Source organism: Pteronotus mesoamericanus, unplaced genomic scaffold (assembly GCF_021234165.1).
Source record: "Pteronotus mesoamericanus isolate MK-2021 breed Mesoamerican mustached bat unplaced genomic scaffold, CSHL_Meso_final contig_221, whole genome shotgun sequence".
NCBI classification, from domain to species: Eukaryota; Metazoa; Chordata; class Mammalia; order Chiroptera; family Mormoopidae; genus Pteronotus; species Pteronotus mesoamericanus.
In genome coordinates, this window is record NW_026555092.1 from 10,236,053 (window position 1) to 10,263,384 (window position 27,332).

The window sequence follows — 27,332 nt, forward strand, 5'->3', positions numbered from 1 at the left end:
AAAACCATAATTACACTGAATCTGAAGCACTTCACCCTGGTTGTCATCTTGTCTATTTCTCCCCACTTCCCCCTGGACTCCAAGTAGAATGCAATTCAGAATGTAAAAAGGGTGATCCCAACTTAGTAACCTAAGACCTTCTTACCAGAAAGGCAGTGTCAGACCAAAGGAGGAGGGGCAGCAGGAAAAAGAGAGAAAGCCAGAGCAAGAGAGTGCGGTGGGAGGAAAAAACGGAGCAGAGGGAAAAGTGAGGCCAGAGAGAAAGGAGGGAGACAGAGAAAAGTCCATTCTAATTTCTCTTAGACGGCACACCTTGATTTTATTTAAGCCATGCTGGCAGCGAAGGAAGAATTACTTTTTATCATACGCAATTTTTTACTTTTGAAAGCATAATTGGTCCATTTCCATTTTAATTAAATAAACATTAAATATGAGTCATAGCAGTAGATATGACTTTTCAGTACCCTTCAGAACCATTTGCCTGTACAATAGCAATTAATTCTCCCTTTCTGCATCTCTTTGTAGACTGTCTACAAAACAAAAATATAACTACAGGGTCTTGGTTCCTATGAATTTCCTTCTCCGAATACTAATGGGGACCTCTGTTTTCCCCTAGCTTTTTCCCACCATGAGAGGACAGTGCATGATAAACATCAGCTACTGAGAAAACGACCAGTTCCCTGAGAAAAAAAAATTGAGAAGAAGAACATTTTTCCTGGAAATGAGGCAGTAGAATGACAAAGAGATTTAGGAAGAAAGTATGTCTTTGAAAAAACGAAAAATAAAGAGAAAATTCTCGGGAACATTTAAGGACTCAAATTAAAATATTGGATAAGGACATAAAACTGCAAAGAACAAAGAAAAGAGGGTAAAAAAATGTGGATGACTTAAGAGACCGGGGATATTTCAGACCCCCATCTCCGTGAAGCCTTAGAGGTCTGTGGAGGAAGGTCTCAGAGGTCCCTGTCCTACCCTCTGCCCCTCGGGGTCTTTGCTGCAAGCTATCCCAGGTCTCTCCTGCTAGATGCCCTTGCAGGCCATGAGCATCCTGGGACCCAGCAACCCTCTCCCAACTACCTGGATGACGCTCATTCATTTTGGAGGCCAGCTGGGTATGTGCATACACCCAGTGCGGACCCTACCAGGGCTCCCGTGCCCACTGGGGCTTTCATCCGCACAGGCTCATGCCGTCAAAGAGGGTCAAGCCAGTCATGACTTTCTGCATTTCCAAAGACAATTTGCATCGCGGAACCCGAACTGGAAGAGACCAGTTTTTAGGATTGGAGAAGATCGTCTCTATTTTCTCATATCCAAAATTATATACCTGGCCTAGGCCAATGACCAGGGTTTTGACAAATGCACGCGCCTGTATAATCCAAACCCCTTACAAAACAACACAACATTATTGTCACTCTAGAAAGTTCTCTCACGCTCATCCCAGGCAACTCCTGTCCTACATGTGCCCCCTTCCCATCCCTGGTGTGGACACAGGGGAAGCACACAGGTTTCTGAATAACTGCCATTTGGGCGAGAATCCCGCCTCCACCCAAAGCCTGGCTGTGCAGGCCTGAGATTTCGGACCTTCTCTGAGCTTTAGCCATCTCACCTAGGTCTGCAATAGGCCAAGTGGGATGGAGAAAAACAGCCTCATTATGACCCGTTCTCATCCTGGGTACTCTGTACCTGTCAGTTCCCACCCCGAACCCTGTACACAGCTGAGACTCTAGATTCTCACTTTTGTACTCCAGGTGGAAGCCGGCTGCCGACACGCTGATATCTGAGTAGAAATGAAGGTAGAGCTGGTTGGAGGTGCTGTTCAGAAGGGCAGGCACAGTTGTTCCTGGGCAAGAAATGGGCAACACTCAGGCTTAGTTTCCTCGGCCACCGAGCTCCCCGTCTTTCTCCTGCTTTTGCTACCTGATGACATTCTGCTCCCCAGGCCCCAAAATGTCCCCACTATCACACTCGCTACAAGACAAATCAGCACCCCTCAGAGTGCCGGGTTTCCAATGTCCAAAGGAGGCAGGAGACCGCAGACAGCTTTCTGTGGACTGGGCGGGGGCGGAGCCTCATGCCAGCAGCAGGGTGAGTTCCTCGGGTGGCCCACGAGTCTGGTACCCTCCCAGCCATCTTCAAAATGATTTGGACATGTCTCATTATCTGGGTAATACAGGTAGCACAAACAGTTTATCTGGGGCACAGGACTCCTTTTCATATCTTGGGTTCTGGGGCCCAGAAGACTCAAGTAATTGACCTGGTCATTGGGCTAAAACACAGCACACACCGCCAGAAGCCCACCACTGGAAGGGAAGATAAACTAAATATAGGATCACCATAGGATCCAGGGATTTCACTCTGTGGTATATACCCAACGGGACTGAAAACACACGCCCTCATAGAAACGTGTATGTGAACATTCATAACGGCATTATTCATAATTAGCTAACAAGTGGAAAGAGCCAAATGTCCATCAACTGATGAACGATAAACGAACTGGTGCCCATTCATACAATGAAGTGCTCTATGTGCTACAGCATGCTGAGCCCTGAAAACGTTCTGCGGAGTGGAAGAAGCCAGGCACACAAGGCCACGTATAAATGCCTCGGGTAGAAGTGGGGGTCAATGGAGAGTAGGTGCAAATGGGGACCTGGTTTCTTTCTGGGGTGATGAAAATGTTTTGGGTTTAGATAGTAGTGGTGGCTGTAGAACTGAATATACTAAAACCCACTGAACTGGGCACTTTAAAATGGTGAATTTTATGGTGATGTGAATTATATCTCAATAATAACAACAACAACAACAACAATAATAATGTCCACAACTACCCTCTAAGGTGAGGTCCCTGGAAGTCCCACCTCACCTGAGAAACTCCCCAGCATAGTCACAGTGTTGTCTGCACCGTCAAACACTTCCAGGGAGTCCCAATTCTGCTCTGTGACAAAACTGATGACTTGAATCTAGGGAAGCAGAGGAATGGAACTGTTGGTGAGACAGCCTGCTACCCGCCCTCCCTCTCCTCATGTAATCAATTCAGTTACTGAGCGCCTACTCTGGGCCTGACATTGCGCTCGGTCCTTCTAATAAAAGCAAGATGCAGCCTCTACCCCTGAGGAGCTCTTTGTCCAATGGGGGAGACACATGTGAAATGAATGATTTTAAGGCAGCGAATGGGGAAAGGAAATCCAGGAAGAGGGAATACTTCAGTCTGACGGGCCCTTTCTCTCTGTCTCTCGAACATCCCTCAGGTTTGCCGCTATGCTGTTGGGACCGCGACAGACATCCTGCAGCAATGAGCCTACGATAGTGGAGAGTCCGCTCCTTGCTGGACTGTCCACTGTAAGGCCCTGCTTGCTGCCTCTCCGTGGGCCCTTCCATGCCTGTTCTGTGGCCTCCTCCACCTGGCTGTAACCACTGGGCACCTGTTATGGCCCCAATCCCGTTCCTGCGGTTCAGGCTGCAGGTGTGACACCCCAGGTGTGTGCCTGGTGTCTCATCTGCGCTTCTTAGGTTGCTCCTTCCCTGTACCTGCAATGTTGCCTCTTTTATTCCTCACAATTTTAAGAAAAAAAAAAACAAAACCCAAAACCTCCAAGACATTTGAAAACTATTTCCTATGAATCGTTCCCAATCTTTGTATTCCAGCTCCAGGTCCACTTCCTTATTCTGGCCTTCCCTGATGGCCTGAGCCTGCGCCCACCCCTCCTCCTTCCTGCGTCACCTGGCTCTCTCCTCATGCCCCCCAAAGTCCCAGGGCCATGAGCTGTGGTGTTTTTCTGTGTGGGGGCCCCAACTCCACACTCGGCCTGAAAGGCAGGGACAGGGCTATGTCTCCTCCCGGCCACCTGCCTGATGGAGATGTCTCCTTGCCCCTACCTGGATTCCAGCACCTTCGGGGACCACGATCTTCCACACGCAGTTGAGGCTGTTGAGGTAGGGCTCCGGGAAGCCGGGGGACAGGATGGTGCCCCTGCGCTCTGTGAGGTTGCCTCCACACGGCACTGGGAGGAGGCAGCTCTGGTCTTTGTGGGTCCCCCATGGGAACCTCCCCAAACAGACTTTTCTCAGGACTCCCCACCCCGCTGGCTTCTCCAGTAGGCCCTCAGTCCCACCCTCCCCATGGCTCCTCCCCATGCAATCCCTTTTCTGGGGCCTAGACCCATGCACCTCCCTTCACACCTCTTCCCCCCACCCCACCCCCCAGCAAACCCAGCTCCTCCTCCTTGCTGTCTTTACATTCACTCCACAGGACTAGTGACGTGAGTTATGCGGGCAGGCAGGGGCTGCTGTATGTCTTGGGGTAGCGGCTGGGTCTTGCTGCCTCCCCCAGCAAGAAAGGACTGTTTGCCAGCTGCCGCTCCCTGGATATCCAGGCACTCACCTACACATGTTGGCGCTGAGACATTCCACTGGGCCAAGGCCCCGGGAACAGGGAGGCACTCGATTTCTGGGGACCCCTGCAGGGCATAGCCGGAATTGCATTCGAAGCGGACGATGGCCCCCACCGAGAAGTCACTGCCCAGTCTCTTGCCATAGCGGGGTTCCGGCACAGAGCTGCACTGCGTGGCGCTGGTTCGGGGCACCGCTGCAGGGGACAAGGGCACTGAAGGGCAGGCCTCTCCCCTCTAGAAACTGGCCCGGGGATGGACTCCCAACTGGATTAGAACTGACAGCCTGGATGGGACCCCGATGGGCTCTGGGCGCTTTCCCTTAGAGCAGGGGTAGGGGGCTTCCTAGGATGAGGCCCGTTTACTGAAATAGAGATGGACACACAATGCCACAGCACAGCTTCTGCAGGCCATGGGAGGCAGTGTGAGTCCCCGGCCAGACTTCGGGCCCAGTTGTGTTCCTTGCCTTCCCAGTGATGCCCCTCGCCCATCAGGGTCCCACATTCCCCAACAGGGAGAATGGCCCTTCCTCCCCCACTTCAGTGCCGCCACCCCGCTTTTGGCCTCTTCTCCCACATGCCTTGGGACCTGCCCGGGGCTCTGATCGCCGTCACCTGGATCTCCTCTCTGTCTACCCTCAGCGGTAGACAGCACCTTTTAACCTAGGCCCAGAAACAGCGTCCCTCGTAGCAGGATTCCCCCTGCACCTCGAAATGTAGCTCACCCTGGGCCACTGTATAAACAGAACCACACTGCGATCGGGCCCTAAAACGTGGACCTTCTTCTGGGCAAGGAGGAGCTGGGGCCTGTAGGTGAACCCCAGGACGCTCCCAGACTTTGCCTTTCAGGGCCAGCAGGGAAGGGGACAAACATTGATGACCGCTTGGTGCCCGCTCCTTCGTGAATTCTCTGTTAACTCTATCAGTGAGGTAATGTTATTACCCTCATTTAATGGGTGAGCAACCTGGGGCTCCGAGCTGGAGTAACAGGTGCCCAGTCAGAAAGTGGCAGGGTTGGGATTCAAATCCCTGTCCGCCTCACTGCCAAGCCTGTGTTTTTCCCACACCTTCCCTGGGCCTTGTAGATAAAACCAAGCCCCCAGGACAGAGTCTAGGAAAAAGGCGTGGGCTGGTCTTCCCAATGCCACTGGGGCTGCGTCAGACAATGTGGGGGGCAGAATTAGCTTCTGATGTCTGATTTCTCCCCTCCTTCATCATGGAGTTTGGTCCAAGAATTGTCTGTGGAGTAAATGAGTGTATAAAATTCAACTGAATTTCAAGAACTACCTCACAAGCTAGTAACCGTCCCTAATACCCTAAGAATGAGGCTCAGACCAAAGAACAAAGGTCTCTGTTCCTTTGGTCACTGAGTCACTGAAAAACGGAGACTGCCTTCTCCCCTCCCTTAGCCCTACCCTTCATACCTTGGTAGACGAAGTGGAAGCCTCTGGCTGGTGCTTGGCCTTTGGCACTGAACTTAATGAGAACTTGATTGGAGGTGGCCAAGGGCAGTGATTCTCCTGCCAAGATAAGGGGTGAGGAGGAGTAGGGGACAGTGAGTCCAGCAGTTGGGCCCCGCAGATAAAACCCTGGCCAGGAAGGAGGGGCTGCCCACACCCCTTGCAGTAATTCCTTCCACATCCCAGCTCTTCCTGAAATGAAACCTCACATTTTCATTGCACTTTTCAGTGTAAAGTTTGCAGGAGGCTTTAGCATCAGTGGTCTTATCTTGACCCCCAGTTGATGTGAGGTTGGCATGGCAGGAGTCCAGTACCCTCAGCTAACCGATCAAGAAAGGGGGGTTCAGAATGGTTAAATGACCTGCCTCGAGAGGAGAAAGCTTCTAAAGAGCTGCAGACCCGCAGGCATGAGGATAAGGCCACTACCAAACTCTCTGGAAGCTTACGAGGAAAGGTGTTGTCAATTGATGCAAGAAATAGCACCAGCTCTGGGAAGGAGGGTGCTAGGATCTTTAGAGTGTAACCGGCCTTTCCCCGATTCTCCTCAAAGTGATCAATTACCAGAGTGACGAATGTGTAATTTATTGTTCATACTAGGACACTTTTGAGAGTAAAAAAGGCATGCTATTAATAATTATACTGGGACAATCCAGGCAAAGCAGGACCTATTGTCACCCAACCAATAACATACAAACTGGTAAAACCTGAATGGGCATAGGAAGTTAAGGGAGCCCAACTTCCGTAACTTTGTATCAGAAGAGTAAGGTGTATCTTCTGGTTGTTGTGGTACAGATGGGTGGGAGTAGGCAGCACGACCAGACCCGCAGCCCGGAGGCGCACTCTTGGCCATCATTACCTTCCTGGGGAAGCGGAGGGACTACAGGGTGGAGGCAGTGGCATGGCCACTCCGCATGATGCCCCTCTGAAGTCTTAGGGATCCCCGAGAATGGCTGCCGGTTCCACCAACAGAAGTAGGCGTTACAGGAAGCCAGGCTACATGGCCGCTCTAGAGAGGGCTGGAGTTGGCATCAGCCGAGAGGCCACTGGGAGGCGCATCGGGGGCCCACCAGCGCTTGCAGGAAGCTGGCGGGATGCTACTGGCCACAGGGAGTGAACAGCCTGTAGCGCAGCACACTTAGAATTGCATGTGACCCACATGGCTCAGCCTGGCTAGGAGTCATTACCCTGGCTAACTCTTGGCTGCCAAAGTGAAAAACAAAAACAAAACTCATGAAGACAAAGTGTCTCCTCATTATCTCTGCCTCCTCCTCTCAATGGATGTGAATGGAATGAGACTCAGCTTTTCCATCCTCCCACCATGTGGCGTGACATATGTGGATTAGGATCCCGCTAACCGCCCACAGAACCCATTTGGACTTCCATTCTTGGACATATGCAGACCTCCCTGTCCACGGCTAAGCAAGGACATAGCAAAATCACTGGACATACAGAAATATTCCAAAGTTTTAAGGGGGGAAGCTACTCTGAGGAACCAAAGCAAATATTTTTATGTGAACAACAAAGAACAGGCAAAATTTCAGAAGACGGTCAATCATGACTGTCCCAAGATTAAATCTAGCATTCCGCCTGTGAAATCAGAGGAGGGAGACATGGCAAAGGGAAGATCTGTGGTTAACAAAGGCGTCAAAGAGATGAGAAATGCTAGCACATGGCAGCTGGATTCTACAGAAATTGAACAGCGACATGGAGATTAAATTTGGGAAAATCTTCCGAAATCCACAGAAAAAGGATAAAGAGATTGAAATAAAGAGAGAAATGATAAGTGACATGGAAGACAGATGAAAAAATCCAATATACATATATCAAGAATTCTAGAGACAGAAGACGAGAGAAACTGAAGGAGAATAAGTTAAAGATAACTTTCCTAAGGTTAAGGAAGTCTTGAGGTTCAGAAGGAAATTGTTCACAAAGCGTCAGATCTAATTAATGAGAAATGATTTCCACTGCTACACATCCTGCTGGGCTTTTTGATTTTAAAAATTAAAAAAAATATTGAAAGGTATTTAGAAAGAAAAGCATAGGTTACCTACAAGATGAAGAATCAGTTGGACTCCAACTGGTCTGTAATATTAGCCGCTGGAATAGAGTGGAACAAATACTGCAGTTTTGAAACAAAAAGTTTGTGACCCATAACTTGATTCACAATCAAGTTGTCATTTAATATGTCAAAGGAAATGCATTCTCATACATACAAGGTGACAGAAAGTGCTGCAGTTATGAGCCTTACTAAAAAAATGAATGAACGTAGGGAAATAAAAAACTTGCAGGGATAAAGACAACCTGGAAAATATAGTTAAACCCAAATAATTATTGTGAATAGGAAACAACACTAAATGCAAATGTAAAAACTTGTTGTTGGAGGAAGAAGTCCATAATTTAAAAATAATTACTAATAACATTACTATAAAAGTCCAAATATATCAAGAAAACATGGAATTTAGAGACGTCTCTGGTATGAGTAGAATGGAGAAGAGGCAAAATCAAAGCAAAAACAAATAAAAACTCAGAAAGAAGAAAATAAGTTGACTGGTAGCAGACCAGATGTTTCACTTGTAAAATCAATAAGTAAACTTCCTCTTAAAAGGAAAAAACTCTCAGCGGAAATGAGGAAAGACAGAACAGCCAAACACAGATCCAAAAATTGTTAGAAACACAAGAAGACAACAACGTATCACAATAGTAGTGGGAGATACTTTAACACAGCATTCTCAACCATTGATATATCAAAAAGAAAAACAAAATGAAGTTTGCTGAGTAGTGGTCCTCAAGCTCCACCCACCCCCCCCCCCCCCGCCCCTGCTGCCCTTAATACACAGTAGGAACAGGGACACATGTCACTTCCATCAGTACCAGTGGCTCATCATCAGTATTCCTCCAAATGAGGAGTAAGATAAGACCCGCGTATATTGATGCTGACATCTGTGGGTCCTATACATCTATCTGTCTGTCTGTCTATCTACCTACCTATTTTTCTATTTCTATTGGTCCTATACATCTATATCTACAACTGTATCTACATTTATACCCATAAGATCTAAAAGTATACATGTCTATTTTTCTCTACCTGCACCTATACTTATACTTCTATATCTATACCTGCTTATACTTCAATGTCTTTGTCGAGCTATCTATCTATCCATCTATCTATCTATCAAGAGATTTCGAAAAAGCATCCTCCCTCAGGAGATCCAGACTCACACCTCCAGCTGGGTGTGGAGTGCTGGTGTAGGAAAATCGTTTGACTGAGAACCCCTGCTATGATGGATTTGAATAACAAAGTTGAATCAGACTGATCTAATGGCCACTATGAAGCTCGCTGAATCCCAACAATAACTCTGGGAGGTAGAACTTACTCTGCCTTTTACAGATGAGGAAACTGAAGCTCAGAGTGGTCAAGTGTTGTACCTGCAGGCACCTGGTGAGGAGGCGGGTGAGCTTGGGCCCTTAGAGTGCGGCTGTGAGCTCACCCCTCCTCTCTCTATGGCATCTCGCCCCTACAGAGAACCCCACTCTTTTCAGATACCTAGGGAATTAAAAAAATGCTCTTGGCTACTGAGAGGGCCTCATTTAATCCCCAAAGTATCATGGTACAAACTATATTCTCTAACCGCATGGCCATAAAAACAGAAAACAATGCAAATGTAACAAGAACGAGTTCTCAGGGGTGGGAGGGAGAGGAGACATTCTTAAAACAACCCCTGGAAAAAAAGAGTAAAATTTGATCATGAGTTATTTAGGAAGTAATGATGATGAAAATAGTACATATCAAAATTTATGACTTGAAGCCAAAACTATGCTTAGAGGTAAATATATTGATGTAAACATGCTCTTTATTACACAGCAAAAACAACAGAGAAAGCTTTCAATTCAAGATGTTAGAACAAGAACAAAATAGTCTGGAGAAAAAAATGGGGAGAGACATTATGAAAAAAAAAAGGCAGAGGTTAATTAATTAGAAAATAATAACAAACTCCAGAGAAGAATTGGTAAGTAGATGCAATAAAAAAATAAATCAAATGAAACAAACAACAAAAAAACCTTTGGTCCAGCTGAGTAAGAAGGGGAACTATGAATGCAGCATTCAGCATTGGAAAGGCAGGAGATAAAACCACTAATAGAAAGGAGATTGAATAGCATCATGGTCGCATGTTATATAAGCAATGCTGCTAAAGTTAAAATAATTACAAAATGAATATTTACTAAAATGTAAAACATCAGCATTAATAACAAAATAAGATACCCGAACAGACCAATAACAATGGAAGAAAATAAAGAGAAAAACCACTGAAAAGGAAGAGATAAAAATAATGAGACAGATTTATCTGCAGAGGATATCACTTCTTGCCTAAAGGACCCGGGGGAATCAGCTGGCAGTGTTAGCATTGTTATGAAGGTTCGATGACTTTACAGAATGAATACACCAGAAATACCAGTCTTCTAGCACACGGGCAAAGACCAATTAGGACATATAACATGGGGAGCCCATTAACAGTAGCAACAAAAATCTCCATGAAATAGCTGGGAATGAAGCTGACACAGAATGCTCATTGCCTAACTGAAAATTGCAGCACCTGCCCTAAGGTTACAGAAGATGAGCAGAGGGAGCGACGCACGCGCTCCTGCGGGGGAAGAAGAGTTCCTATTATACAGGTGTGCGTTCTCCCCCAATTAATCTACTGTATACGTTTAATGGATTCCAATGAAAATTCCAATGTAATTTTTTAAAACTTGACAACATATTTCTAAAGTTTATCTGGGGGCAAAAGTTAAGCAAGAAAAGCCAATAAAAATTCAAAACAAAGAATGTCTATGGGGACTTGTCTCACCATATGTTTAAAATTAAGGTGATATTAAACATTATTATACTGTTACAATAATTAAAGCTTTTTGATATTGATAAGAATAAACACACACTTAGAGGAAATGGATAAAAAGTCAAGAAACATACACTTTCCTTCATAAAAATTTAATATATGTAAATCTGGCATTTTAAAAATTCTGTTAGGACAACTGATTGAGTTCAAAAAAATACGGTCATATTTCCTGCATCAAATAATATGTCAAAATAAATTCCAAAGTTATTAAAGCAAAAACAATATAACCAAAAAGTAAAAAAAAAAACCCCAAAACCACAAAACCTCACAAAGGAATGTTTATTTCATCAGCATGAACTAAAGAAGGAAATCATAAAAGAAAAACATCAATAGATTTGATATTATGAGAAATTTAAATTTTCTGACATCAACACACACCCTGAAGAAAACTAGATGACAGATGACAAATTATAGGGGAAGGCTTTTTATAGCATATGATATAGGCAAGAGGTTTTTATAGCATATTATATATATAGGTTATAATAATATAGTGTTTTACTAAATAAATAAGAAAATAAATACTAATAGAAAAATCAATACTAATTCACAAGTAGCTTCACAAAAAATGCACGGACTAATAATTTCATTATATAAAGGTTAACCTAACTAGTAATAAAAATGGCAGACTGAAAAATGAGACACCATTTTCACTTTTCTAGCTGATAATTGCTTTTGTTTTTTTAATTACCTAATTTTGTGAGGATAAAACATGCCCTCTTATTCATTGTTAGTGAGCAAAGTGGCAAAAACTATCTAGGGGTATATTTGACATCTGTTAAAAGAAAATTAAGGATCTCACATATTCTTTAACTTGGCAATTCTGCTTCTAGATATTCTAAGGTAGTACAGATGTGTATAATGACATGTATAACACACTGAATTACTATTCATAAAAGAGAAAAATTAGAAACAATCTATGTTCAATAATAGGGAATTCATTACATACATTTTAAATAACTATATGATAGACTATTATGCAGCATTTAAAAATCCTATTACAGAATAAAATAATGACAGAGAAACATTCACAATGAATATTTCAATAAAAATATGTATATTGCTTTGTTCAATAAAATATGTAAACGATTAAGTCTAAGTAGATATAAAGACTGGAAGGAAGTACACTCCATCTTTTCAATGGTACTTTCTGGGTGGCTTTTATTTATTTTAATTCACTATATAATTATTTTTTTGTTGGCTCTAAGTTTTCTGCAATGAAAATGCAATATGTTTATAATTAGAAAAACATGTTGAGGCTAAATACAAAACAACGGGGAAGGCTGCACCCCACGGGGGCGGTGCAGACACAGCTTGGGATAAGAGCAGTTTCTGAAGCCCCCCTCTAGGTATGGGCGACCAGGAGCCCGCTGCTGTGTGAGGGGCAGAGCGCCGGCACATGACAAACGCCAAACTGTGGGGTTCCCCCCGTAGCCAGCCTTCTAGGGCCTCTTTCCTCTTAGCTGGCCCGCGACACCCACGACCCACCACATCCCCATCGTTGGCCGAGCCCCGGGTACCTGTGTGGGTGCCCGACAGGGAGCTGAGGAGGCGGGAGTGCTGGCTGTGGCCATCGTGCACCTCCACCACATCGTTGAGGGCCGTGTGGAAGAAGGCAAACTGTCCAAACACCACTGTGGAGGAGACATGGGGTGGAGATCTCAGTGAGGAAGCCGGTACGGCCATGTTGGGGGCAAGCAGTGGAGATCTGGGGGACCCCAGGCCAGGAAGACGGAAACCTTGGAGGAAGTTGTTGGTTCATGGGGCTAACTCCTCGCTGAGCCTTTCTACTGGCTGATTAGCACACAGGCCCAGGCCCGAGGCCCAGGCACGCAGGGGCTGGGAAGGGCTGGCGGGCATTCTCCCACATGGGTCAGGACGACATTGAGAAGTGCACCCAGTGGTCAGGCTGGTGGCCGTGCCACTGAGCTGATCTTCCTCCTTTCCCAGACAGCAGCTGCAGCAGCTACTTAAGGACATGAAAGGGCTTTGGGTACCATCCCCATTTTCCATGTGATCCCAGGACCTTGTCCCTGACAGGCGGCCTTGCCCTGCACCCACTCTATGCTCTCTCTCGGACTGAGCAGCCAGCTCTCCGCCGGCTGCCCCCTGCCCCCACTCTCCTGGGTGGCCAGGGTATATCGATTCCCTTTGCCCCATCCAACACCAACTGGGTTTAGAAATAGTTCTTACTCCTCCTACAAAGAGGAGATCCAGGGGGAAAGCAGCTGGTGAGCTGACTGCCCAGGAACAACTGGTCTGTGCTCCTCAGGAACTTCCTGAGTCCTTGAGGGCTGGCAGGACTCTTGACTGTCCCCACTGCCAACCAGGTGACAAGCCTGGCTCCTTTTTACTTTGCATTCTTGGAATCTGGAGGTTTCTCTGTCTTCTCAGGACACGGGCCTGCCCCTCACGTTCTCCTTGCTCATCTTACTTACAGCTACTGGACCAGGCTGCGGGCCTCAGACAGAAGAGTGGGATGATGTGGCTCCCCGCTCCCTCACCTGTATTTGCAAGCCCAGCTCCATCCCGCTCCTCACCTCCTCCTGCCCCCTGGCTACCCATCCCTGGCTTCCCAGGTCGCCTGGAGCTGCAGCACACCTATTCAGACTTGGGCTGTTCTGGGTAGCCCAGTGCCCCCCACCTTCCCCCAGTCCTGCCTCGTTCCTCGCCACTCCCACCCCCTTGGTTCCGGCCGACTTGTCCCTCCCTCCCTCGTGTCAGGAGTGCATTCTGCCGCCCACTTCACAGCATCCTCACTCAGCTGTCCTGGGTGGGACACTGTTCTGCCTATTCCCATGACGGGAGTGGATATAATCGAGAGTGGAATCGGGACACAATTGGGAAGGGCCTGAGAATGTGGAAGGAGTCAGAAATCATAAACAAACATGCAATAAAGGTCCATACCATAATCCTTGGGCACAGTGACAAAATACAAGCAGATCTGTCCACTGGTGTAATTCTGGGGGTAGTTGGGGGACAAGACCACTCCATCTGAACCCTCATACTGTCCTCCACAGGGGGCTGAAAGAGAAATCAGACAGAGGGCAGGTGACCTTGCGGCCTCCCATCAGCTGTCCACCCTCTGTTCTGCTCACGCCCAGCTTGGGCTTCTGGCCCTGGCAGGCTGCCAGGAGGTGCACCGCCACTGACGGAGGGGAGGGGAGTTCTGAGGACACTGCCCTGCCCTTCCTGGGGACATCCATCCCTGACCTGGCATGGGGCCTAAAACCAACCCTGACGCTGTCAGGAGCCCTCCTGAGCCACGCCAGTGCTGACCCTCTCACTATTAACATGGCATTGGTCCCTGGGTGCACGGCCCTGAGGAGCATTTTGGGAACCTCTTCTGCTCACAAGCAGAGCCAGAACTAATCTGCCACTCCCATGGCTGATGTGCACCTGGGAGTTAGTGTCTGTGTAAGTAGAGACTTACGGCTTTCTCAGCCTGGCCCCACTAGGAGAGGCCAGCCCATGCATCCCTGCCACCTTCTGCCCCACCCCTGGCACCCTGTTCTGCAGGGGGTGGACCTTGGAGCCAAGCTCTTTCTCCTGGGCAAAGGGGTCTTGTTTTCCAACTTAGGTGGCCACCATGCTCTTGAAGCTCTGCCACTCCATCTATCTGCTAGGTCTCCATGGCTAACTCAGGTCCCCTGGAGTCAGGTCGCCCCCCTGGCCTTAGTCTTACACAGCGGGCCTCTCAGTGATTTTCCGTAGGACCAGGAATAAGCCAGGTCTCCTTTACACTCCCTTTTCCCTGGTATGAGCTGGGGGCATGGGTGGGGACACTATATGACCTGAGAGAGATGGCATACTCACAGGGACGAGTACACCTGGTGAACTATCAGCCATTCTCATGCACAGTGAACCCAAGGAACTCCCTGCTTTGAGGACCCTGTACTCCTCCCCCTTCCCCTTGCCCACAGCCCTCCCCCTGCCTCTGGCCTGCCCTCACTCCCTCCTTCTCCTGCCCCACCCCGGCTCCCTACCTGTGCACGCTGGCCGGGGATTGTTCCACACAGGCTTCCCGTCGGGCCCCAGAATGCAAGTGAGCGTGGAGGAGCCCTCGACTTCATAGCCGCCATGGCAGTAGTAGGTGATGGAGGAGCCCAGCTTGAGGTCAGACCCCACTCGTGTGCCATTCTTGATTGAACCAGGATCAAAACATGACTCTCGTGGGTTTTCTGAGGGAGAAAAAAAAGAAGAAAAACAAACATGTACACAGGACTCATTGGTGGCCTAATTTCAGGATGCGTAAGGAAGCCCTGACTCTAATTGGCCACTGAGCACATGGTGATTTGGGATTGCTGGTCCTATGCCCTCAGTCCTGCAAACCTCTACATCTGGTTAGAAATGTAGGGCTGGAAATCGTCCTGGAGAGGGAAATTTCACCCTACATTCTTGCCCTGATCTACAAAGGAGGGAGCTTCAGGTAAACCTCTGAGGGCTTTGTCGTCCCTTAGCCCACTCTCCCAGGGGTGGCACATGGTGCTCTGACTGGCAGGAGCTGAGGGTCCCGGGCCATATCTCGGCTTTAGGACAGGGTCACTGTGGTAAAGGTCCCAGAGTCCACCCGTTTGCTCAGGTTTGACCGCCCACACTCAGCACGTAGGCCTGCTCAGCCTCCTGTCTCCGTGTGGGAAGCAGGGCCCACTTTGGGAGGCTGCTTTCTTCTTTCTTTTACCAACATCTGTGCTGAGGTCCAGGGAGGTGGCACTGGCACTGGCTTTGCAGGCTGTCGTATCCATAGCTGGCAGGCACTTATGAGTGCCTGGGTGCCAATGCTTAGATTTAGGAAGAAACTCCACTTTAGCCTCTGGGGTAAGTCTAGGTCTCCAATACAGTTTTCCAGGGCTTTGCACTGGGGCATTGGGTGCTTGCTAGTTCATTAAAGCAGCAGAAGTTTTCTATCCGGATACTGTGCTTACATGTCTTCCCAATCAGGCCTACCACGGGCACGCCTAACAGGCATTGCCCTGTCCCTCCGCACTGGACAAGAGTGGATGCGATGCTGCCTGAGCGATTACAGGAGCAGTCAGGGCCCCGGATCGCCACAGCCTCCCTCGTCATCAGGAGCCAATGTCACTTCCATCCCCTGTGGCCTTTCCTCACCCTCCTCGGCCCAGGACCACCAATGGTCTAGAGGCCTGTGATCAGGGCTGGGCAGGGTCAGGACGCAGCTGAGGCTGGTCAGTATCAGAGAAATCCAACTGAATCTCAGGGCTCGGCTGGAGTCTTGGAGGCTACGCCAGCAGGAGGTCTAACATGCGGGCTCCTGGAGAGGTGCCGACAGCCCTCATAGGAGGGCTCAGGAACTCAGGGAGCAGATGTGGGGAGGAAAGAGCCAGAACAGAAGGGATCAGAGTTGAGGGATGAATGGCTCAGGAGGAAATTTGCTGATGGTTGTCACTGTCACCTGGGCGCCAGTTAAGCTACTTATACAAGGGCAGCTACGGCTTGAGAGTGTGTCATTCAGCTGCCACTCAGCCTGCTGACTGATGGAAGGGGGCTCATAGACTCTGAGAGTCTATGACCTGGCTGAGTCTAGCCGCTCTTGCAGTGGGCCCCTTATGAGGACCCCTGCTCTTCGTCTTTGCCCACATCAACGGGTGGAGTGGTCCCAGATATACCGCTAAATTCAAACTCAGGTGAGACCCAGAAAATGGTCTCTTGCTTAGTAGAGGGCCTCTCAGTGGGCTCCTCAGGTGCCCTGTGATGGGTCCCCTTGACTCCCACATCAAACCTGTCCTCCCCCTAAACTTGGTGGCTCTGGCAAGGATACAACTGGCCACTGGGTGACTCATATGTGAATCACAGAGATACAGGACACTGTAACCAGGTCTTATATGTCATTGGGTCAGATCTTATTTGAAGTTCAGAGAAATTAAGTAACTCGGGATCACATTCACACAGTTCATGACAGGCAAAACTGGCTGTGGCATCCAATATCCACTCTCCACTTTCATCCTTAAATTTAAAAAAATCCAGATTTTATGTAGAGTATCAAGAGTACCAGCTAAAAGCTACGCCTTCCAGCCTCCTGCCCAGCTAGATCTGGCCAAGGAGATATAGACACAAGTCAAATAATAGCTACTGTCTCACTAAGAGTAAAAGCCAAAATCCTTACAGGCCTACAAGGCCCTGCACAGTCTGCCTCCTGTCCTCCCCTCTACAGCCTCAGCTCCTACTGTTCCTTTGCTAACTTTGGTCCAACCACATTGGCTTCTGTGTCCAGAATGGTCCCCCCAACCTGCCGCACGGCTCCTTCTTTCACCTTTTTTAAGGATTTAACTCAATGTCTAAGTTTGGTTAGAAACCCAAGGCTAGAAATCATGTTGGGGAACGACACCTTCCGGACCAGCTATTTAAAATTTCAATATTCTTTTCCCAACACTCCCGTCATCCTTCTCTGCTTCTTCTCCTCTGCACTGAGATCAATACTGTCTCGTGTATTACAGATTTTCCTTTTTTTCTCTCTCCACTAGAATGTGGGTTTCATGGGGACAGATTTCCAGCTTTGTTAGCTGCTGCTGTCCAGTGTGTGGCACATGGCAGGCACTCAGAAGATATTTCTTAATAAGTGTGGGATTTCTAGAAAGGCTGCTTAAGGGGAGGTGACAGCTGAGAGAGTGTGCCTTGGCCCGCCCTTCTTTCTTCCCTTCCTACTCCCCGCAGTCTGGAATTCTGACGTCACTCTCGGATCTCCAGTCACAATCTGGATCCTGAGCGAGCCTTGAGGACAGGCGCCATGCATGCGCATGGCAGAGCAGAAAGACAAAAGGAACCTCGGTGAGGCTGCTTCATTACATTAGCCCCGGACCAGTCTCCACATTTCTTTCACAGGAAGGAGAATAAACTTCTACCTCAATACAAGCAACTGTGCGTTTAGGTCACTGCTGCATTGGCATTGGGACCCCAGATGGGAATGGCCGCCCAGAACTGTACGCTCTGTCAGGAAGTCCTTTCCTCCCTCCTCTGCACAGCGAACTCCTACACTTTTCAATGCCACCTTCTCCTGAGCAAGTTTCGGAACACTGTCTTCTGTCTGAGGAATTCTGTTTTTCTTTTCTCTACTATAGCATGTATGACAATATCTTGTAATGTGGGTAAGCGTATTTCTTTTCAGTGGGTTCTGAACTCATAGAGGACAGAGAGCATCACCTAATCTTCTCAATCCCGGAAGCCAGCACAGAACTTGGCACTAGGGCTGGCCGTATTTGGTACACCACAGGGGCTTAATAAATGGGTGCTGAACTGCCTGGCTGACTACCTCAAGGCTGGGAAAGTCAACAACCACATCTGTGATTCAACTGTAGACTCTATTCTTTAGTTACTCGCATGTCAGAGCAAGAAGAGCTCATCTTCCAACATTATCACATTAATAATAATGATAAGGATAACGACAATGATGATAGCCTCTCACATAGGAATATCACTTTATAATTTTCAAAGCACTCTCCAATCTGTTACCTCATTTGCATATCACAATGGCCTCTGCAGCAGGCAGGACCAGGCACACTCCTGTCCAGGCTGTGGATGAGGAATGTGGTGATCAGACAAGCTAAATAAGTTTTCAAGTCATTCACCTATTAAGAAGTAGAATTAAGACCAAGGTTAGGTCTTCGACCTGCCAAACCAGAGCTCAGCTGTGAATGATAAAACTAAATGATTAAAGCATCGTGATGATAATAAATAAAACCCAAGCCCTCCAAAAAGGGAAAATTAAAAGAACTAGCTTTGGCCTGGCTGGGTAGCTCAGTTGGTTGGAGCATCGTCCCATACACCAAAAAGCTGCATGTTTGATTCCCAATCAGGGCAGCTACTTAGGTTGTGGGTTCGACTAATTGATGTTTCTCTCTCACGTTGATTTTTCTTCCTCTCCCTTCCTCTCTCTAAAATCAATAAACATATTCTCAAGTGAGAATTAAAAAAATTTAAAAAAATAAAAGAACCAGCTTTTTTTTGTCCCTGATAAGGGAAAGTTTCCAATACTGTAACAGGAAAAAAAAAAAGAAAAGAAAAAGAAATGACAGAAACACTTGACCGATAAAGAACTATTTTAAAAAGGCTAAATTAGAGCCATCCACTGAACTATAAACAGCCTTCCACTAAAACAATAGTGGAAGTCTTTGAATACTGATATGGAAAGATGTCCAACATCTATATTGTTGGGCAAAAAAACAAAACAAAGCAAAAAAAAAAATCCTTCTTACAGATTAGTACAATGGTGTGATTCCATTCATACAGAACTGGTATCAGCAAGCTACAATTCAGCCCTCTTGCCTGTTTTTATAAAGTTTTATTGGCACACAGCCACGCCCATTTGTTTACATACTATCTACAGCTGTTTCAACATTGTAACAGCAGAGCTAGGCAGATGCAATAGAGGCCACCTGGCCTGCTCAGCCTAAAAAAATATACAGGGTCCAGCGCAAATAACACCCCTTTTTTATTACAAAATCTTTTATTACAAAATCCTAAGCACGTGATTCTGTTAGATAACAACATCACACTCAAGCTTGCTGTATGACATTTTAGGTGAAATTTTCAAATTAAAACTATAAAATTATTACACCCATATCATTACTCTACCAACCACACTCATGCAGGCCTTACGCCTGCCAGACCCTGTATTTACTATCTTGCCTTTTACAGAAAAAAGGTTGCCAACCCTGGCCAAGAATTTATATCACTTTATATTTATATAAAATACATGGAATGAGTTAACAAACCATTAAAAACCGTACTCAGGGGATGGCAGCGATGGAAGACGTTAAGTTTTTGGAGTACGTCCTGTATGCTTCGGCATTGTTTGAATTTTCCCGAGGAACAGGTGTAACTTTTCAAAGAGGCAGCCGTGAAGAGACAGCCATTTTGAATTGAGACAGGAAGACCTAGGGCAGCGGCAGGCGGTGGTAGTGCTGACGGTAGGAGCAGGTGTGGAAACCTGGCTGCAAGCCCTTGGCTCCCAGTGTTATCCCCAAGGGCTTGAAGGAGAAAATAGGTACTTTTTAGGGCCTTCCAGTAAAGGCTGATTCACCTTGGACTTTGCCGAGTTACTTCAGATTCTCTAGCTTGTGCTTTGAACTCTTCCCTCCGCCTGGAACGCCCCCTCACCCCTGCTCTTGCACAGCGGGTTCTTCTCAACCTCTACTTCTCTGATTCAATGTCACCTGCTCCGCAAGCCCTTCACCTCGACCGACGGCCCTTCTGAAGGGGACCCTGCATTTCTCTTTTTCAGAGTTGCTTGTTCTTCCCTAACTTCGTCTGCGTCTCACATCTGGTTTGTCTACATCCCTCACTCACCTCTACACGGCGTTAGAGTAGGGACCATGGCCATTTTGCTCACTGCTGCATCCTCCGTGTCCAGCACAGGGCATGGCCCGAAGGAGAAGCTCAATATACATTGGCCAAATGAACGAATGGTCTCTACACTCAGGCGTGGATGTCCTAGCCTGTGCTGGCCCCTGAAGAGGGCACCGCACCTGTTGGAGGATGAGAGTGAATGATCCCACCCACCTAGTCTGCTGCTTTCTCAGTCCTAGAAACAGGCGGTAACCTCGCTGGGACTCATTTTTAATAACTGTCTCCAAAAGACAGGACCCTCCTCATCCCCTTTGTTTCCTTCTAGCAAAGGGTAAACACGACGCAGGAGGCTGAATTCAGATGAGAAGGGCCTCAGAGCGTGGTCTCATAGAATCCCACAAGTGACAGGACTGCCTTCAGAATCGTCTCCTGGGAGGCGTGTCCAGAGATGGCTGAGACACCACTACCACATTCCAGGAGCAACTGAACAGAGGCCCCGAGGAACGGCCCATCTTGGCCTTGTGATTAGCTGGGCTGCCCAGGCCAGCTTCTCACCCGTAATAGAGATGTCTGTCAGTCCAGGATGCGAACTCCGTGGAGGCGGGGACTTGGTTTTGCTCCCTGCTCTGTTTTCAGCCCCTAACAGTGTCTGGCACATAGTAAGTTCTCACTAAATATTTACTGAGTGCACAAATGAGTAAAAATGCCTGTCCTGTCCTGGCCCCTTATGAAAAAAAGCCTACTCCCATGACACTGCTCGGGGGACTCTTGACTGAAGGCTGGTCGATCCGACGGTCCTCTGGGATTCAGAACTGGGATACAAAATGGGAGCGATTCAAAGTCAAGAGTGAGGCGGCCACACCTTAGGACAATGGAGATGCCATGAGAGTTACCCTGCAGACAGAGCAGAAGGCAGCCAATAACGGGGGAAGAAGCCGGGCGGGGTCTGGGCAGCCCTGGAGGCAGAGGCGGGTAACCTCAACCTTTGACTCTCCCACATTGACTTCAACCCTCACACTTCCTGCCCTCGGGCTGTTGCATTCTAAAAATACATTCCCTTTTGTTGTTAAGTTTGAGTAAGTTTTTGTTATCTGTATTGTTAAAACAAAGAACCCCTTTTAGCTTAAATTAGTTTGGCCTGTTAGTTGTTTTTCTTATAATAAAGTCTTATATGTCTCAAGGTGGTTTGAGTTTGTTTTATTGCATTTTTTAAATAACAAATTACACCCTCCCCCGCCTTTTTTTTTTTTTTTTTTTTTTTGCTTAAGTTGGTCTGAATGGATGTCTTGATTTGAAAGTAAATGATCTCTAAGGTGCAACCACACTGTTCCTGCCTTCCCTTTGGGAGCTGGCAGGACATGGGAAGATTTCTGGTCTGTCTGCCCCGGGGTGGGGTTGGACCTCAAAGAGTGGTTTTCACTGGACTAAGCCCAGCTGAGTCTGAAACATCTCTCCAAGCAAAGCCACAACTCCCAGGAAACCCAGATCCACAGCATTAGCAGAGTCCTGGATCTCTTGACAAGACAGGATTATGCTTTTGGACAGAAGGTGGCTTCTAGATGGACAAAGCCACTCTTTCTCTTCCTAGGCTCTAGACCTGACTCAGCAGGTCCTCCCTGGACTCCCTCTCCATCTCTAGTGCTCTACGGACTCGCAGAGTGCAGCGTGTCTCAGTTCTTGCTAAGGACCTGAGAAGTACCCAGGGCACACACACTTATCACAGATATTCATGTTATATATACAGACATACCGCATTTTATTGCACTTCACTTTATGGTGCTGTGCTGATGCTGTGTTTTTTACAAACTGAAGGTTTGTAGCAACCCCGTGTCAAGCAAATCTATCAGCGCCATTTCTCTAACAGGTTTTGTTTACTTCATGTCTCTGTGTCACATTTTGGTAATGCTCACCAAACTTTTTCATTATTGTTATATTTGTTATGGTGATCTCTGATCAGTGATCTTTGATGTTACTATTGTAATTTTTTTGGAGGGGTGCCATAAACTGCACCCATGTAAACAGTGTGTGTCCCGCCTTCTCCACTGACTAGCAGTTCCCCCATTTCTCTCCCTCTCTCCAGCCTCCCTATTCCTGAGACACCGCAATAAGGCCAATTAATAATTCTAAAACAGCCTCCAGGTATTCAAGTGAAAGAGAGCCGATCGATGCAGCAAACTTCACTGTCTTTTTAAGAAATTGCTACAGCAATCTCAGCCTTCGGCAACCACCACCCTGATCAGTCAGCAGCCCTCAACACAGAGGCAAGACCCTCCACCAGCAAAAAATTCCGACTTGCTGAAGGCTCAGATGATGGTTAGCGTTTTTAGCAATAAAGTATTTTAAAATTAAGGATTGTTCTTTTTAGACATGAAAATGCTATTGCATACTTCAAAGACTAAAGTATAGCATAAACATAACTTTTATGTGCACTGGGAAGCAAAAAATATTTGTGTGACTAGGTTTATTGTGGGTCTGGAACCAAACACAGTATCTCTCAGATATGCCTGTATTCAACATCAGTCGCACTTTATAATTTTTAGTGATCAGAAAAGAAAATGTACTCATTTCACTGGGCTAACCTCATGATGAAGGGTAAAACCCTTCTCCCTTCCAAACAAGGGCACAGCAAATGACACATCCATCACACAGAAAAAAGGCACTGGGATGGAAGAGGGTGGGTTAATATGTACCAGGCTCCTGCTGGCATCGGCACCCTGCTGGGTGCTGTGCCCACTTACCAACCCTCACGACCTCTCTTTGACAACCTCTAGCTTGTGCCACTGCCCCTCTTTGAAAGATTGGGAAGTGATGCTCAGAGAAGTTATGCAACTTGTGTAATGCCTTCTAGTCATTAAGTGACAGAGGCCACCTCTGCAAAGATATTGAGCATGGGTGGATATCGTTGAGGCCATGGGATCTGGTAGCACAGTAGACCCATTCGAGGAATCCAGGGATCCTGGGGTAGGGAGAAGGGCACCATAGGATAAGGCGGGGCGGGGGAGCCCTGGGTCCCAGCAAACGGGCTGCTTAAGCAGAGACTGGGAGACATAGTAGAGGGTTGGCTGATATTAGGGTGTGTGCAATCTGAGAAAGATGGAGGGCAGCTCCAGGTCCCACCAGGTTCTCCCCACCCCAAACAGACACATTTATCTTGGTAGTGGTACCGCAGATCCTAATTAGGTGGTGAAAGGTGCATGGGTGGGCTGTGCCTCCCCTCTCCCCAGGAACTGGCTTCCTTCAGTCGCTTGGCTGGCTCGATGGCATCTAGGTAGGCCTTATGCCCTGGGGCTGTGTTTTGGACCTGGGGACTCTCTAGAGATGATTTTGGGCCAACAAAGTGGAGAGGACTTTTTTTGGGAAGGAGGACCTGGAGGTATGGCTCTAGCCCATGGATTCAGTGGAGGAGACCCAGGACAGAGGAAGCCACAGCCAAGTTACCATGAACAAGGTGATTAGGGAAGAAACTGAGGGAGTTTCTACCCAGTAACTTACTATATCCAGGGATGGTGAAATGAAGTCATCTTGTAAGGAGGCTGGACGTGGTAACATATGGGGTAAAATTTTGGATTGTCCACCAAGTAGAAGACTCAGGTGTGGCAAAATCAGAAGTCCCTCTGGTGGCTGGTAAGGCTTGGCTGGGTTAAAGGATGTTATCCACAGTGGCCCCATGGGCCATATTTGTGTGACGTTTTCTGGCTTTGTGCAGCCATTTGGGTGTGGATATAACAAAGGGTGCACTTTTGCAAGGTTTATACAATAGGAGGAGGTCAGGCTAGGAAAAATGAAGGTGCTGATGAGAGTATAATTTGAGAGATGACTCAGAAGAAAAATGACAATGTTGTTAATGATGATGGTGATGCTGCGGCACTGGGGATGGCAATGGGTGGGGCCGTGGGTTCCTGGGCTGTGTCTAAGCGGTGTCTTCTGCTAGAATGGCACATGCGGCAGTGTTTGTCCCGATATCAGCATGGGGAGAAGGTTTGTGTGCAGGAGGTTTATCGAATGGTAAGCGTCTGGAGGAAGAGGCGACAGCAAAAGATCGTTCCCAGGCCAGCGACGCGAGGAAAGACCACAAGCAAAACATTCTCTCATCTGTGCACCAAGTATCTTCTAGAACTGTACCTGACAAATAGCCGACAATCGATAGTTACGAGGATTTTGATGAATCGATGGGTATAAAGTGCTTAGGACAGTGCCAGCAGTTGGTAGACACTAAGTTAGCCATTATTGTGATTAATAGTGTTTGTGAGCTCATGTGAGATATTCCCAGGAGTTGGCAAAAATATTTAATTAAAGAGCACTTTAAAAGGTTGCTGAGGTCCTACCAGCAACCTTTTATGCAAGTGGTGGACATGAGCCAGAAACTTTTTATTTTTAACGGGTAATATGGCTCCATTTGTTCACTTGAGCTGATGAGGCCTGGGTGAACTTGGGTTAGAGTAACGTTAACAAAATCGATTATCTTTAGAGTATCTGTAGAGTCTTTAGTATACACTGGCTATTATACTGAGACATATTACATGTAAGTATGCAATTCCTTTTCACTTTAACCTCCTCAAACATAATTAGATAAAGATAGAGAAATGGGTTCCAAGAGATAATGACTTGCCAAGCCCACAAATCTAGCAAGAAATGGAGTTAGGATTTGGATAATGGTGCCTGGGATAATTAGGGAAGAAGAAAAGGTCAAGAAGAGAGTAGAGGAAAGTAGGGTGCTGCACCCTTGAAACTGCTCCTACTGGGTATTACCGAACGCTTGATGTGTGCCAGGCACTGTACTTTGATGCATGAACTCATTGATCTCTACATTTCTATGAGATAGCAATTATTCTACCCTCATTTTATAGGTGAGAAAATAGAGTTTTCAGATGTTAAATTAACTTGCCCAAGTCCACACAACAGCTAAATGGTAAACATGAGCCCCAAACCCAGTTTTTTTTTGTAAGTAGATTTTTAGTGGGATACAGCCATGCCTAGTCTTTTGTAATTCATCTCTGGCTGCTTTAGTGCTGCAACGGTAGAGCTGAGTGGTTTTGATAGAGATGATGTGGCTCACAGCCTAAAATGTCTACATTTGGTGGAATATTTGGTTCTTTAAGGAAAAATTATCTGACCCCTGCTCTTGATCCTTACACTATTGAACTTGTCTTTTTTAATCCAAAAGTATGATGAGAATAAAAGAATGGGAAAGCTGGAGGGATGAAAAAGCATGATCACAAAGTTATCAGAAAGTATCTGGTCTACAGCAAAGTACCAGGGTATGGCCAAGGAGCGCCCTTGGGGCAGAGGTCCACACACTGCGACCCCAGGAGTGTGATGAGCTGCCCTTACCTGTGTAGTCGATGACGAAGCCTGCGTTGCTCACTGACGCATCGCTGCGAAAGGCAAGGAAGAGGCTGTTGCTGCTGCTCTCGATGCGGCTTGGGAGCTGGGAGCCATAGAAGCTTCCTATGAGAGGGCTGAGAGAGTCCCGTCCATCGTAGATATGGAGGAAGTCATAGCCAGGCTCCAAGTTAAAGCTGGGGAACAAAAACATCCCACCCCCACCCCACTAAGGTCAAATAAAGGCTCGTACTGGGCACCAAGTTGGTTTAACATCTAAAATTCAATTACTGTACACCATATCATAGAATAAAAGACAAAACTACATGGTCATTTCAATGTAATTGTCCTTGGTATCTGAGGGGGGGTGGTTCCATGCCTCCCAGACAGCAAGCCCCCCATCTCATGGGGATCCAACCCTCAAGACTTTCAGGGTGGCGGGGGCGGGGGGAGGACGAAGCCCCACTGACCTCCCAGTCCATGGAGAAGATGGAAGAAGCAGGTGGGGGGCAGAGGTGGGGGGTTCCAGAGTCAGCATCCAGAAAGCTGGAGCTGAGACTTAACATCCCCTTTTTAAAAAATTATTTTAAAATTAAACTACATTTGACATATATGCTGTGTAAGTTTAAAGTAGACAAGTTGACTGGATACATTTATATATGCATTGTGGGGATAATTAGCATCTTTATCACCTCACATAATTATCATTTCTTCTTAGTGGTTGGAATAATTGAGATCGAGCCTCTTAACAGTTTGGTGATTATAATACGGTATCGTCTATATCCACTATGCTCTGCATAGAAGGGAAAGGGAGTTACCAGCTCTCCACACCCAGGGGTCAGCAGAGCAGGTGCTGAGCCCAGGTCTCTTCCTTCCTCTGATGTTCTTTGTCCTGTGCTATGCCGTAGCTTCTTTTCCCAGAGGGAAGAGCCACCCCGGGAGCCACTTCCAGGCAGGAAGGGGCCAATTTCATGGACAACCCCAGCTTCATTCCTGTACCCCTGTGCCAGTGTTCAGCTGTCCTGAGGACCTGCTACCACCCTACTCCTGGCATCAACAGCTTGCCTCTTTCTTATTGATCCTGACCATAGTGTGGGAAAAACATTTATTTTTAAAACTGCCTTAGTTTATAGTAAATTGAATATTAGGGTTCTTGAGTGTGTCAATCGTTTATCCCACTATAATGGAGAGAGTGAAAAATGATGTAGCATTCCAAGGGCTGGCAAGAATGTGAGACTGGTGCTCTCCTACTCCACTGGGTTCAACCACTTTGGAAAACTGTTTCACAATAGCCACTTGATCTGAACATACGCCCTATGATCCTATGATTCCCGTCTTAGGTATATATTTGACAAAGGCAATCGCTACCAATCAAGCACGCAAAGTTGAAAACAAGAGAACAAGAGGAAATGAACTTGCAGAAAACAAATTTCTGATGCAAACTCATTTATAGACAAGCCATGGGCTGGGATACCCAGATACCTCATTTGGCTGGCCTGAGAGTACAATGCACTTCCACCCTTTGACTAAGACATGTGGCTGAGAGAGCAGGCCATGGTGACTCTAGGACAAAGGGGTAGGGACAGCAGAGAGATTGGATAAGGGGTAGAGCCAGATGTGCACTGGCCTCCTTCCTACACCGGTGTCAGCTGCAGGCTCACCCCGTCACCACTGGGAGGTATGGTGTTCTTGTCCCATCAGTCAGCTTCCTCCCATCTCTCTTCTAAAAGCCACCAGCAAAGGGATTTGGAGTGGGTCAATCTCGGTCACAAATTATGGCTCTGCTGGTCCCTAACTGCCTTCCTCCAATCATTGGATCTTGTCTGAGTACCCTCAAGGTGCCCAGGGCATGGGATGTATCAGACACCACCCCTTCTTCACGACAGTGATGGGGCTGAAGGAAGTGATGGACATGAAGATGATACAGCAAACTCTAAAGTCTGCACAGGCGTATGGGGTCACATGACACAA

General features: G+C 47.1%; 1 protein-coding gene across 1 annotated transcript in view; it reads right to left on the bottom strand.

Annotated features, from left to right (window-relative positions):
- The window catches only part of CSMD2 (CUB and Sushi multiple domains 2), a 547,845-nt gene that overhangs the window by 82,478 nt on the left and 438,035 nt on the right, over window positions 1-27,332 (bottom strand). The window contains exons 29-37 of the mRNA XM_054571941.1: window positions 25,371-25,558; window positions 14,723-14,917; window positions 13,644-13,760; window positions 12,257-12,370; window positions 5,809-5,904; window positions 4,379-4,582; window positions 3,874-3,998; window positions 2,861-2,957; window positions 1,736-1,840 (exon numbers count right to left, since the gene is read on the bottom strand). Of these exons, the coding sequence (XP_054427916.1) occupies window positions 1,736-1,840; window positions 2,861-2,957; window positions 3,874-3,998; window positions 4,379-4,582; window positions 5,809-5,904; window positions 12,257-12,370; window positions 13,644-13,760; window positions 14,723-14,917; window positions 25,371-25,558 (1,241 nt within the window). The remainder of the gene's footprint in view (window positions 1-1,735; window positions 1,841-2,860; window positions 2,958-3,873; window positions 3,999-4,378; window positions 4,583-5,808; window positions 5,905-12,256; window positions 12,371-13,643; window positions 13,761-14,722; window positions 14,918-25,370; window positions 25,559-27,332) is intronic.